We start from the raw sequence: 15562 nt of genomic DNA on the forward strand, positions 1-15562 counted from the left end.
TTGTTTTTTTTTTTTTAAGATTTATTTATTCCTGAGAGAGAGAGAGAGAGAGAGAGAGAGAGAGAGAGAGTGTGTGTGTGTGTGTGTGTGTGTGTGTGTAAGCACGGGGAGGGGGAGGGAGAGGGGAAGGGAGAAAGAGAGAGAGAATCTCAAGCTGAGATTCTCCGCTATGCGCAGAGCCTGACACAGGGCTTGATCCTATGATCCCGCGATCACAAGCTGAGCTGAAACCAAGAGACGGATGCTCAACCGACTGTGCCACCCAGGCGCCCCCACTCAGAGCATGTTCTAAGAGAAAGGCTGTGGTAATGAGTCAGGGTGGAAAACACAGAAATAACTATGTTTTATTGTTTCATTTTGGCATTAAAGTTATTTAAGAAGTGGCTATACAGGGTTAAAGGAAATTTTCAGTCTTCAGGATCATGTGCAGAAAGCACCTCCTCTTAGTTTTGGTGGTCTAATGGTAGATGTGCAAATTTGGTATGTGTGTAAAATGTCTCTTTTTGTGTGGGAGTATTTAAGCAGAATGGGACAAAAAAAACAACAGGCACAGGAATTTCATCATGTACATTTTTTGGGGGAAAGGGGCTAATTAATACAAAACATAATCTACCGTATTTCAGCCTATTACGGTAAGGCAGTGTTTCTCAGTGTTTTATTCACTGTCATCCCCCCAAGGAGCCTTTGTAGGCATTGTTCTCTATTCGCCCCTCCCCATCCTAATGAGACTTTAATACTACAGATAATATCCTCTCTTTGTACATGTGTCTCTATGCTTAGAGAAAGATTTTTTGCCCTCTGAGACCTGATTTTCACTCCCTTGGCAGGGCCATGGCCTCCACTATAGTACACGTGGCTCAGAGTCCAGTGCTGGATCCTTAGTTCCAAGTATACAACGTCCACATAAGCATGAGAGCTGGGAGAGTAGACAACAGATAGTTTTTCCCTTCAATTAGTTCTGTTTGTTTTTCCAGGATAGCAACTATATACACTGGCTAGCACTGGGACAATAATTTAAGATTTTTAAAATCTACAATCATACCTGTCTAGGGACAGCCTTACAGCAGGAGTGTTTTGAAGAGGGAGACTGTTAGAAAGTGTCCAATACAAAGTAACGGATTCTTTCGCCTCAGAGGGAGGGTCCAGCATTCTGCGATTAGGCCAGTTTGAAGTCTACAGCTTCTTTTCAAATGTGTAATTCAATCTGGCAACCGTGGACATCAGCTACTAGAGACGGGTCTGGGCTCACAAGAAGTGAGACATACATTGTTAACCACCTGTAGAGCGACCTGGGCTGTGAGCACTGATTTTTAATAAACCCGAAAGGAATTCTGATCACAGCAAATAGGGTTTTTTTTTCTTTCTTTTTTTTTTTAATGACAAATCTACTATATGTAGTATCTTCCCTTTGACAAGTGAGAAAAACAGGAGAGCTGAGTCAAATTTTAGGTCAACGAATATTTGTAGTTCTCCTGTCCAACAAGAACCTTTGCTGTACACTCTTAAAGTAAATAACACATGCTGAAAAAAGACTGCATTTTAGGAGAGATCCTGCACCAAAACCTTTCATAAAAATAGTATGCAGCATCCACTGAACACCCTGTCTCATTTCCATTCTGAAATCAATGTCTGCTTGATCTAAATTCAAATTTAACTAATAAAAATGAATACAATAAAATGGTATTCCATATCCCTCAGGAATTATCTTCCAAAGATATTCAGACTTCTTTATATTACTTACCAGTCCTGTGTTAAGTCTTTTAAAGAAAAATCTCTGCTTCATCTCTAAAGGAAACTCACTGTTTAGTTAAGGTGGGATTTGTGGTCGGGATTTGTTTCATACAAACAGAAAAGAATGGAGGTATTTTCCTTTACTACAAAGGCAATACCTTTTATCTTTAGAGATGTATATCCATTTCAGGCTGTATTTCATAGCAAATTATATTCTTAACCAGAAAATTCATAGGTGTTTTGAATATAACATTTTATTATATAGCTTGTTTGTGCCTAGTGTTAATCAGCACCCAGATAGCTTTATTTTCCGAAGAGAGGACACTGTTTTCAGTCTTCAAAATGTTTTTATTAAAAGTTACTACATATGTTTTAAAAAGTAACATGCTCACTTGTAAAGCATTCAAACAATTCAAGGGCAAATAAAGTAGAAACCAAAGTCTCCACCTCACTGCCCCCTAAGATGCTTTTATTGTACTTACTTTATTAAAAAGGGGAATCATATCAGGTCTACAGCTTTTCGATGGCAGTAAGGCAAGAAAAGATTATTTTTTACAAAGCATTTACAATTTATAATTAAACATACACACACACAGTTCATTGTAAACTTCTCGTTAGAAAATAAGCAAGAAAGTGAGAAAATAGAAAAAAATAATCTTGGTATCTGAAATTAAAACTTTTTTCTAAAGGACGCAATTTAGAAACATTTCTTCCTCCCTTCCACTCCCCCCAATAATAAAAGGTTACAGACTAACATCAAGAAGTAGCTGCCCCCCCCCTTTTTTTTTTTAAAGATTTTATTTATTTGACAGAGAGAGATACAGCGAGAGAGGGAACACAAGCAGGGGGAGTGGGAGAGGGAGAAGCAGGCTTCCTGCGGAGCGGAGCAGGGAGCCCGACACGGGGCTCGATCCCAGGACTCTGGGATCATGACCTCAGCTGAAGGCAGACGCTTAAGGACTGAGCCACCCAGGCACCTTTTGAAGGTCAATCAATCATCTGGTTTTAGTAAAAACTAAAATGTTACAAAACACTGACAGTGAAACATGCAGAGAAGTGGAAAAATCAGAGCCAGCAATGTGGATGAAACATGACATTAAAAGCAAGAACAAGACACAAAGCTCTTTTTCTTCCCAGACGCAAGCAAAATGACTAGGACTTGCAGAGCTCATCCCACCCGTGAGCAGAAAGGGTGCACAGACATCATTCCCAGCAGCACCTGCTGCAAACAGACTGTGCACATTTATCCGGTGCCTGGGATGCACAAAGCAAGCACAGACTTTCCATCAAGAATCTTGACTAATCTAATGAATCATGGAACACTACATCAAAAACTAATGATGTAATATATGGTGATTAACATAACAATAAAAAATTTAAAAAAAAAATCTTGACTAATCTGACACTGCCCACAGCAGACAGGAAATCTGAGGCTATCAATACAGCTAACTGACGCAGAGAAATCATCATAGGTAGCTCTGGAAAGAGAACACAGACTCCCACCCCCAAGCAAAAATTCAACTCAAGAAACCAGAGCAAACTCCTTTTGCATTTTTCAAAAGAAATGGTGTGTGTGTGCACAACCTTTCTAGAGGAGTGGTTTCCGAGAACTGGGCTGAATTCAGATAAAGTAGAAATGCTCTTCCATCAAATGGTAGGGATTCCTAGAACAGCCTTCTTAGCATGCACCAACAAAACAGAGAGAAATCTATGCCCTCATGAAGCTGACTTTAGTAGAGGCAGGTAGAAAACAAATAAGATAAATAAAAGATATAATGGGCTAGAAGTTGGTAAGTGCAATGCAGAAAAATCAGAGAAGGGCAAGAGGGAATACAGAGAGGAGGCCACTGTGTATTTTTTTTTAAGTAGGCTCCACACCCAACGTGGAGCCCAGTGGGGCTTGAACTCATGACCCTGAGATCGAGACCTGAGCTGAGATCAAGAGTCAGATGCTTAACCGACTGAGCCACCCAGGCGCCCCTTAGAGGCTGTTGTGTATTTTGTAAGGTAGACAGGTAAGGCCTCACTGAGAAGATGATAGCTCAATAAAGAGCTGAAGGAAGGGAAGGAACAAGTCTAAGATTTCCCTAAAAACAGATTTAACACAGTTTAATTCTAGACTAAAATATTAACTCCATGATATCAACAAGAAATTCAAAACTAACTCAATGCCCTCAGTGCCCCATCCCTACCAGACCTCCACACGCAACTACAGCAGATGTAGCAGCCTAACAAGACAAGTGAATGGAAAGATCTCACACATGATGACCAGAGCAACAGGCTCCACTCAGCAATCTCCTCTGCTTAAACAGTTCACAGAGCTTCTACCTCACCAGCGAGGACCTCACTGCTGCCCTGCATCCGTATCAAAGGTTTACGTTACAGTGTGGCTCTACATCCCGTTTGGCCTGCTTGGACAGGAGGGTCTTGCAGGGACTCTAAGCCTCTGTTACCTCTGCTGTGATCGGCCACCTCCTATCATCAGCCTGAAAGACCTCAAGTGAAGAGCAGACCATGCAGGCCAACTGGGGTGAGAAGGGGACGGGTTATTGGGCCCTGTAAGCATGACAGAGAACACAGGAGGTGCCAGTGATCATAATTTAAAGGGGGGATAGTGGATTAGTGGATTAGTGGATTCGTGGAAAATGGAGAAGGCAAGTACTAGGACTCCAGGCCCCATGCAAATGGGTCAGGTATGATTTCTGAGGATTTGGATCAAGTTAGCAGAAAGCAGCAGAGTACCATAACCATTCTGGTTTGCTGGGGCCGGTAGGGTAAGGGTCCTCGGAGTCCATAAGTACAAAAGGACACCCAGAGATGGGTGTGGCTGGGAAGGAGGGGTGCAGAGACACATAAAGAGGTTTAGAACCAAAGGCAAGGGAAGAAATGGGAACTAGAATTCAGGAAGGTAGGCTGGAGATCAGACAGGGTCTGGAACAAACTCAGAGCCCCAGGCTGTCATACAAGCAGAGGGGGGCTTGTGAAGCCAAGGAAAGGAAGTACCTGCCGCCCACCCTAATTTCAGTGCCTTGTCAGTGAAGGTACAAGAGCTGCCAGGCAGATCCGTCTCCACGGGGCTGGACTCTGCCGGTACTTGTAACTGAGGACTGCAACTAGGGTACAGGGGAACAGCCTTGCCACATCTGTCCTTTCTCTTACAGGTCCTTGCATCCTCCACATCTACTTACATCTTTCTTACATGTGTGTACACACAATCATACACACACACACACACACACACACACACACGCACGCACCACCCCCCTAACTTTAACTCCTAACCTGTTTCTAATTCTGGAAGGAGTAAGTTTATAAAAATTACCACCATTCCTTTCCCAGTAAGAGTCCAGTCAGGCACCGACTGATTCTACTTGCTGAGGAGCTGTTTCTCACCATCACCCACACATGACAGAGGTTTTGCAATGGTGACACAGGATGGCACCTGCCCCAGAGCAGACCTCAAGTTCCAGATAAGCCTTTCTGACATGATATACATCACAGGAAACAAGATGCCTGGAGCAAGTTAAAAGGAGGATACTTAATACGCTTTAGGAAAGAAATCAGTATCTATCCTGAACTCCAGGTTAATTTCTAATCCCTAAAAATTTGGGGGGGGAGAAATTCATAGGAATTGTCAAGAATCTTTAAATCCTGTATTTTTCAAAGTCATTTTTGCCAGGCAGGAGGATAAACACAGCTTTCAACCGTCATAAATCCCAGCCCTTGACTGCAGTATAATTTCCAGGAGCTGGTAGGTATCTGACGTGAAGTTCATTTATATTAAATGGCACAGCAACGAAAACCTGGCAATCTGATCCAATACCAGCAAGACTAGATATCAAAAGTGCTTCATAAACTAGTAATTTTTTACACCATCTATTTCAACACAGTGGAATCAGTGTTCTATAAAAACACTGGTAAAAAGAAATGGTTTAGTAAGAACTGAATCCACCTTATTCTCTAAAGGAAAACAGTTAAGTGTCAACACTTTTTAGGGGCTACCCCATAAATGTGCCCTACTTTGTATCCTGATGAAAACTGGTCAACTGTTAACTTTGAAGCCAGGTCAGTTAAGGAAAGCAGCTCATCTCCAAACACAAATCAGTACACCTGCAGATGTTGGGGCAGACAGGTCAAGAGACAGTCGTTATTTTATGGACCGTTTCTGGTGGAAGTAGCAATGATTTCATGACTTTGTAAAGCATTTTTAATAACTACCTATCTTCCCCTTTTAATTCTGTTAAATTTATAATTGCAACAGTGATTACGCATTCATTCTACCATGAACTATAATTTGTTAATGTGGGTAAAGTTTGGTTTTTACGAAACATTTTTAGGTCTTTCCCTCACAGATACTGAGCAATTGCATTACTGACTGTGTTTTGCCTTTGCTTTTGCCACTATGATATTCATAATCAAATCGTCGTCACACCAAGTCATACCATGGGAACCACAGCAGAACTTGTATCTTCCACCCGTTTTAGTTTTCCCCAAATCTCAACATTCTAATAAATTAATGTTTTTGCTGATCCTGAGTTTTATCTTTCAAACTTATGACACCATTTTATTTCGCTAATTTCCAGTGAGGCTCAGATTTCTGTGGAAAAGCAAATTTAAACAAAATGCTTTATTCAACGCATATTTAAAATAAGGATCTGACCGGAGTTCTATTGCCCTGATTCATTCTTCTTCGAACTCCACATTAATGAACACAGAATAAAAATGTCCATGAACCAGTAAAGGCCAGAGAAGATTCCACCCAGTACTTACCAGGAGCAATGGTCTCCAGCGTATCAGCACTGACCTTCCGGGTACTTGTGCAGTGATGGAGGGTGGAACCCGAAAATACCAAGTAGAAAACTACATCATCCTCAATTTTGTCCTCTTCAGCCAGCAACACGGTAACCACACAATCGCCCTAGGAAAGGAAAGAGAGAGTCAGGCTCCCCTTGGGAGTCCGTCTTCCCAAAACATCAAATTCAAGGGAAAATCAAATGTATCATCTCAACTGGGTCCCATTCTAGTAGGTTATATAAATATAAACACCGAGCACTTACGTGCCAGGAGGTATTATAGGAACTGAGAATACAAAATTATCTGAAAATGAGATCTTTGTCCTCCCTAAAGCTTAGGTTTTAGTGGAGGTGGCTGGACAAATGAGGTATTACAAAGGTAATAGCTGGTTTGGATATTTACTTGATGAACAGGTAAAAAAAGAAAGAAATCCAAAAGAATCCAAAGATAAGGCCAAGACGATGGAGGAGGCATACTGAACAGTTACCCCTTATACCCGGAACGCCCCCGACCCCTGGTCCAGCGGCAGCAGTAACTCTCTCTTCCACCCCAGAAATCGCTGCCAAGTCTACCCATTCTCCAACAAGGAGGGTCTCCAATGAGCTGGCCTGGAGATGGCAGGGAGCAAAGAGCACACGCTTGGGCTCCAGTCAAAGCTACAAAGACTTCACTTAAATCCTCTAAACCCCACTTTCCCTGGCTATATAAATGGACACAATACCTTCTCTTCTGGAGGCCAATATATGAAAACTCTTGGAACACATTCAGCTCTCAGGCTGTGATAATATTCTTAATCTACAAAGATGGGACAATCGCTTTTCCAATTATGTGTTTCCTGACCATCTGGAATCCCTACTCTTCTTTACCCACCTCTCCATCAAACCCTTGGAATTAGACAGAATCCTTGTGTCAGTACCTTTGTTCATGACTCTGCAACTACTGAGAAGATATCACTGTTGTTTATTCGCATATTCTTTCTAGTTTTTACACGTTCGAGGTTTTTGGTTTTTTTTTTTTTGAGGTTAGTGCCTAAATTAAATATATTCTTTAAATACAGTCCTAACTACTATTCTCCCAATCATAAACATTATACAATTCATGTTGTCACCATAAGATTTTAAAGCACTGAGGTTTAGTACCATCTAAATCTTAATAATGCACCATGAAAAAAAAGAAAAAAAGAATAATGTACTATGGAAAAACCAATTTAGAGAAAGCAAGGCTACTTTACCATTAAATAGGGGTGAGAATACTCCTTCCTTACAGCATTTTTTTTCTTTTCCATTTCAGCAACAGTGAAGCCTATTAGAGAACCATGCCACCCCGTGGCCACAATTTATTAAGCCCAGCAACATCACAGAACAGCAGGTAGTGTTTTATTCAACACTGAAAACCAAAAACCCTAACAGCAAACTTAGGATCAAGTCTAATAAAAGCAATGCTTCAACAGGTTGATTCTGGAAACAGAGTTCAAGGTATTTCCCAAAGTCCCAGATGCCCATCTCTTCATTTATCCCCAGTGCTTTATGCAGTGCCCTGTACACGGTAGGGGCTCAAATCTGTTCAGTGCAACAGGTAAGAAGTCAGAATGAGCCACAGCCACAAGCTGTGACTTCCTACAAATGCTGAACTGCAAAGTTCCCAAGCACCCTACCACAGGAATAGCACAGTCGGTAAAACAGAATTATCACTGGCTGCAGTCACTATTTAGAATTATAATTGAGACTCGTGTAAGTCCCTTTCCTGGAAACATTTTTGAAAAGCTTAGGCTGGCAAAATATTTAATACCCTTTGGCATGATAAACCACAACCAGCTAAAATGTCTACAGCACATAAGAAGAATAAATTTCTCAAGGTATTGAAATACTATTATAACCTGGAAAAAAAAAAAGTGTGAAAGAAAGCTCTAAAGTTTCATCCTTCTGAGCACAGGTTGGCTAACTATAATCCATGGGTGCAATCCAGCTCTCCGCTTGTTTTCATAAGGCTCAAAAGCTAAGAAAGGTTTTCACGTTTTTAGGCGGGTGGAAAAGAAATCAAAAGAAAAATATCTTTTAACATGTGAAAATGACATGACATTTGAATTTCAGTGCCCATACATAAAGTCTTCTTGGAACCCAGCCATGCCCATTTGTTTGCACGCGGCCTGTGGCTACTTTTGCACAATGAGCCACAGCAGAGTTGAGCAGTTCCCACTGAGATCCTGTGGCCTGCCAGCCTAAGCTACTCACAGTGTGGACTTCTTCTACGGGGGGGATCATGGAATTCTGAGAGAATATATCTTCTTTCCCAAGATCAGGGATTTCCTCTTCATGTGAGACCCAACATCTTGCTAGAAGACTCTGTGCCCAAGGTATTAAGTGGTATCTGGGCCCTTCTTTTAACTGAGGGCAGAGGAGAGGGCTACAGGGCAGTTTAAATCCTTTTAACAAAGCTTTCAACATCAACTTCTTTCTTCATTCCCAAGACAAAAGTAAACAAGCTTTAAAATGCTCTCATAGCTTCAGTTTTTTTTTTTTTATGTTAAGTCAAACTACCCAAAACTCTATATAGAGGGCACACAGAAGCCTCATTCACCTCAAAGCTACTTGAAATTCAGATTCCAAAGGCACCTGGCACGAAAGTACCCTGTTTTCCCTGAAGGAGAGCCCTCTGCACTCTCGTCAAGTCCCTGGGAGCAAACAATCCACACTCTCACTCCCCAGCCAGCTAGGACCCCTACATTCCCCCAGCAGTACGGGGCAGCTAGAGGCCCTGCAGAGGGACTTGTAAGATTAAGCTAGTGCAGGAGTGCTGAAAAACAGATCTAAGTAAGAATTTTTGTTGAGGTGATTGGTTTAACCATACCTCCCCTAAGGAACATCCTGGTACATGATTTTGCTGCTCATGGGAAGGATACACCCCATGGAATGAATACATAGGTCAATCTGGCTGCCCAGTTAGTAAGTCACATGACAGACTTATTAACTGGGCAGCCAGATTGACCTATGTATTCATTCCACAGACTCATTAACTGGGCAGCCAGATTGACCTATGTATTCATTCCACAGACTTATTAACTGGGCAGCCAGGTTGACCTATGTATTCATTCCATGAATTTTATTATCTAATGACAATATTATCTAGAATATTATTATTATCTAGATATTATCTAGAATATTATCTAACGACAATAGATAACAAAGGCAATTTTCTGTACGTTCTTGACTAAAGCCCCATGAAGAGAGGCATCTACATCTCCACTTCTCCAGTAAACTGAAGAAACATAGTGCTCTCCTTATAAAGATACTTTCCTTGTCTCTTCATTAATGGGAAATATGTCCTTGAACCTCACAGTTTTGTCAGAGTCCTGATTATTTTTGCTGACAGGTGACAAAAGAACTAATGGAAAAAGACAATCTATACGAGGCTCCATTTTGTAGATATTGGTGATCCCCAAAATATGAATGCACCATAGTCCTAAATGCCACCAATCAGTCACTTATTTGCCAAGAAAAACAGAATTTTATTTTTTATCTGTTTTTTAAAATGTATTATTTTTAAATTCAATTAGCCAATATACAGTACATCATTAATTTCTGATGTAATGTGCAATGATTCATTAGTTGCATAAAACACCCAGTGCTCATCACATCACGTGCCCTCCTTCATGCTCACCAGAAAAACAGAATTTTAAATGGCAGCTGTGGTCTCAATTCTCCCCATCTTTAACTCATGTATATAGTAGATATATGATATTAATGGTGCTATAATCACCTTTACATATTTACTAATGACTAAAACAAAATTTTTTTCCCACTCAGATTTCTAACCTGGAATTCAAAGAACAGATCTTCCTTCTGTAGAACAAGGATTTTTCTCTCCACATGAAACCCAACACCTTGCTGACAGACTCTCCATGCCCCAAGATATGAGTTATGCCTGGGGCCTTCCTTAAACCAGGGACAGTATCTTGATTAGGGGGAAAAAAGGAATGGGCCAGGGAAAAGCACCAGAGCGATGGGAGAAAGTGAATTACAGCGTGGGAAATGAACAAGGCCTTGCAAACAGGGGAGATGTTAGCTGGAGATGAGGGGAATGAGACGGGAAGTTTTGTGGGAGGAATGGTCAAAGAAGGGCCAGCACTGATGTCTCAGATGGCAAGACAGTGCCAGCCGTCAGGTTTCTGGCAGTGGGCCCTGGCAGCAAGCAGCAAGGTGACTGCAGAGCTGGCTTGTACAGGCTCGTGAGAGCCGATCGCTGTGTTTTTAGGAATTCTGCAAGCCACTTGTTAAACACAGGCATTATTAAAAATTAAATAAGCTCAGAATTAAGTAAATTATATTAATAACAGATTAATAAATACTTAAAACTCATCACTTTAATTATTTTACCACACCTTCCTGTTACCTTTAATCTCGAGGTTTACATCTATCTTATCTCTATGACAGAAATTCTATCATGACGGTGTGCTACTGCACATTTTCCCCAACAGACACCCCTTGCCAGCCTTGCCTTCAGTGATGTGGAACACTGATAGCTTGAAATCAATGATAACAGCAGTATTTACACACTGAAATTGGCAAATGCTACAAACCAGGGCTTTTCTTTTTTCTTTTTAACCATCACATCATTGAGAATAGATTAGCAGAAGGGGAGAGAGGGAAGGTGAGAGAATTTCTACAGGGAAGGCAAGGATATGCCATGGCAGGCCCGATCTAGACAGGAGACTGCTTATGAGAATGAGAGTTGAGGACCAGCCATCAGAGAAAACCCAAGGCAAGTACAAAGCATCCCAGGTCCACGGATAACAAGGCTGCCAGAATTCTGCTCACGAAAGATCAATGTTATCACCACCTTAAGTCAATTTGTTTTCTAACTTTCAAATTTGGCTTTTAACTTATTAACATACCACAGTGGGTAAAGGGATGGTCTCTGTCTGAACCATAGCATGGCACATCACTTTGTTTTAACCTCTTTGGTATGTTAAATGCTCAGCCATAAAAGAGGACCATCATATTTACTTCACATGGTTGTAATTAAATAACTGATAAGTGAAGCTCCTGGGGGCGTCTGGGTGGCTCAGCTGGTTGAACATCTGACTCTTGGTTTTGGCTCACGTCATGCTCTCAGGGTCATGAGAGCAAGCCCTGTGTTGGACTCTGTGCTCAGCAGGGAGTCTGCATGAGATTTTCCCTCCCTCTGCCCCTCCCCCATGTGTGCGCACTCTTTCCTCTCTCAAACAAATATATCTTTAAAAAAAAAAAGTGAAGCACCTATGGCCCTGCATGGGACATAACACATGTTCAATAAATAATAATTATTGTAATAATTATTTTTGTATAATGATAAATGTAATGCAGATATAACGGGTAACAGATGTGACACATAACATGGTGACTACAGTTAATATACCGTATCATATATTTGAAAGTTGCAAAGAGAGTAAATCTTAAAAGTTCTCATCACCAGAAAAAAAAAAAATTGTAACTGTATGTGATGATGGATGTTAACTAAACTTATTGTAGTAATCATTTTGTAATATACACATATATCAAATCATGTTGTACACCTAAAATATAATGTGATATGTCACTTGTAGCTCAATAAAGAAATACTAGCTATTATTATTTACCAGAATGTAAGCCCCACCTTTTATTCACTGTGATATCCCCTTACTCTAGAATAGGAAGTAGGAGGTGCTCAAAACACACATTTGAAAAGAAAGAAAATACCAAAACTTTAATAGCAGGTACCTACTCCTACATGGTGGCTTGAGGCCAATTTTAATGTGCTACATGCTTTTCTGTTTTCCAATATTTTTTTTTTTTAAGACTTGATTTTTGAGAGACAGAATGCATGCATATGTGAGTTGGGTGGCAGAGGGAGAGGGAGATAGAATCTCCAGCAGACTCCCATCTAAGCAGAGAACCCAATGTGGGGCTTAATCCCAAGACCCTAAGATCATGACCTGAAAAGTCAGGCGCTTAACCGACTGAGCCACTCAGGCACCCCTCTAATATTTTCAAATACAGATGGATTCCTTTATAAGAAAAAAATCCTTATTTTTTTTTTAAATAGTCTGCTTACTTATAAATTACAAAGGGAAAGCTAGAAACCTGGCAGATACCATCTGAATCAAGAGATCAGAAAAGGTAACATTATGAATAATGAAACAAACCAGCACCACACCTGATGCCGCTGAGGACACAACACCACTTACAGCATCCCCAGCAAAAATGCATAACCTCCATCTAATCATAAGCAGACATCACACAGATCCAAGTTAAGAGGTCTTCTACAAAAAAAACTGGCCAGTACTCTTCCAAAATGTCACTAATGATACACAAAGAATGAGGTGTCGCTCCAGACTAAAGAGACCTGCCCAGTAATGCAACACATGATTCTGGGTTGGAAGCTGAATGGTAAAACAAATTGCTTATGAAGAATATTACTGGGACAACTGGAGGCTTACAGATTCAACACTGTATCCATGTTAAAACTCCTGGTTTCGGTCATTGTGCTGTGCTTCTGGGCTTATGTAAGAGTATATCCGTTCTTAGGAAATACACAATGAAGTATCGGGGTAAAGGAGCATGTCTGCAACTTACTCCCAAAAAACTAGAGACAATGATTAAGCAAATACGGCAGGATATTACAGTGAATCTGGGTTTAATGTAAATGGGATTTCTTTGTAATATTCTTGTAATTTTTTGTAAATTTGAAATTATTTTAAAATAAAAAATTTCTAAGGAATGATTTCTCAAATAATTTATGTAACCAAATACTCAAAAGTTAAAAGGTGCAAAATTAAATTACATTTCTGAGGCTGTTTTCTGTATCCTGCAGACATACATATTTAGGAAAGATATTCTTGCAGGGTTCCAGAATAATGAATTATAACAATAGCGGCCTTTCGTTCAAGAATCTTAAGGAGTTTACAGGCCTTCCCAAATCAATTTCCCAGTTTGCCAAAATAATAAGATTTATACCCAATGTTCAGTGAAAGGAGGTAAGTAGTACAAAGTAAATATTGAATGTTAAAGTATTATCTTTCCATGAGGCAGCAATGATTCTAGTACCAAAAGAGTAATTCCAAAGTGAGTCCTTGTACAATTCAGACACTTACTTGCATTCATGCAATTAGCTTCATTTTCTCCTTTAAGATGGGCAATTGATAAGTCACTCTGCCATCAGTTCCTAAAGCAACCAAAAGACTGATAGCTACAGTTTTTCCACAGCCTCAAATCAAAATCTCTCCCTTGGAAAATCAAGACAGCTAGTTTTCAATTGCATTAAAGGCTCACACAACAGAGGGCCACCCAGTAGCAATGAGCATACCTAATGCTCAGCTCTTAGTCACTAAACACCATTCTCCATTAAAAGGAACCAAAGCTACTCCAAGAAAGGCTGTTCCCAGGCCTAGGGTCAGGGTATGTACAAGAGGATCCTGGAACATCTTGTTTTTGACAGAAAATAAGGAACTGCTCAAAAAAGAAGAAGAAAAAAAAAGAAGGGGACATGTTGCACATTGAAGTGGCTTCCTCTGGCCAAATCTGGGACAATTTGAAAATCAAATCAATTAAAAACAGTAACAAACTATAAATAATTAAAAAATAGGAAGTCATGAGTCTATACTAGTACAGATAAATGAATTAAACAGGGAAGGGAGAATTCCTGCAGATGACAGAACAACGAAGGCTGACCAGTAGAGAGTGCTAGAGCGGAAAAATAATCACTCTGCAACCATACTGGTAAAAATTGCATCTAGCAAAAATTATCAATTATCAATCTAGGGAGAAATTCTAAGGAGGAAGAAGATGTTTACATTGTCTTCAAATGTCTCCCCAAAGACTGCTTATTAGTTGCAAGGAAGAAAAAATGTATTTATTCAGTGAAGAAATCTACCAATACTTCGACCAGGTAATCAAAACAAACATCCCAATAAAGACAGATGGACACTGTGTGCCTCCAGAAGGGATACTCAACATGACTTATGTAGTACTCTGGCCAAGAACGCATCTAGTCACAAGGAAGCATCAGAAAAATTAAAAATAAGAAGTATTCTTCCAAAGAAACAAAGGGATTACTGTATTCTTCCAAACTGTCAATGCCATGAAAGATAAAGAAAGGCTGCAGACGTGTTCCAGGTTGAAGAAGGCTAAGAGATACGGCAACCAAAAGCAGTATCTATCTGACCCTACTGTGTCGATTAGCTGACCCTTGAACAGTGGGGGTTGGGGGCATGAACCCCACCTGCCCCCGCTCCAGTCAAAATCCACATATAACTTTGGACGCCCCAAAAACTTAACTACTTAGAATGAGAACCGCCAGAGATTACTTTTTACTGCCATATGCAATTTACTGGACAAGCTGGGTGCTCCTGTGGGTGATGATGCACCCCAGGCGCCCCTCAGGTGGTTTTAAGCAGATACTGGCAACAGCTGAGCTCAAGGCAAGAGCACCAGGAGGTGGATACGCAACTCCGCTCCAGTTAATTTCATTCCACTATGATTCGATACTCATTTTCCTATTCATTTACATTTCTCTCGACTGCAAGTGGTGCCGTGTACGGTCTCTACGTGTTTGTGTGCCTAAGTTTTGATAAGTGTTAACTTTTTATAACAGATTTGTGTACATGTTATGGTAGTAAATGATAAAATAGACTAGGATCTACAAATATTTTATGCATTCATGACATACCCAACTTCTTAATTTTTCAATATTTCTGGGCTACATGGTTTGTCTGTGAGTTTTTTTTAAATTATAGCAAATCTCCAAAAAATTTCCCAATATACTTAATGAAAAAAAAATCCATGTATACCTGAACCCATGCAGTTCAAGGGTCAACCATCCATCCTTCTTGTCACTGTATGAAGCTTGTGGATAGCAAGAACTGCATCCTTGTATAACTGCACACAGTGCCTACCAGGCACAGGAAGTTTCTAAACAACTATCTGAATGAATAAAGGTGGTGGAGCTCAGCTCATGGAGAATATTAATGGCAAGCCAAATGATTCATACTTGGACCTGTGTAGGCAAGAAGAAAAAATAGAGC

At 40.3% G+C, this 15562-nt stretch overlaps 1 protein-coding gene across 13 annotated transcripts in view; it reads right to left on the reverse strand.

The window, feature by feature from the left end:
• The window catches only part of AKAP13 (A-kinase anchoring protein 13), a 317159-nt gene that overhangs the window by 186260 nt on the left and 115337 nt on the right, over positions 1-15562 (reverse strand). For all 13 annotated transcript variants that reach the window (XM_025893070.2, XM_025893069.2, XM_073882272.1 and 10 more), the window contains exon 3: positions 6502-6649. In XM_025893070.2, coding sequence (XP_025748855.1) covers positions 6502-6649 — 148 coding nt within the window. The remainder of the gene's footprint in view (positions 1-6501; positions 6650-15562) is intronic.

This window comes from Callorhinus ursinus, unplaced genomic scaffold (assembly GCF_003265705.2).
Source record: "Callorhinus ursinus isolate GAN/ISIS: 27379988/994484 unplaced genomic scaffold, GSC_fseal_2.0 scaffold45, whole genome shotgun sequence".
Classification (NCBI taxonomy): Eukaryota; Metazoa; Chordata; class Mammalia; order Carnivora; family Otariidae; genus Callorhinus; species Callorhinus ursinus.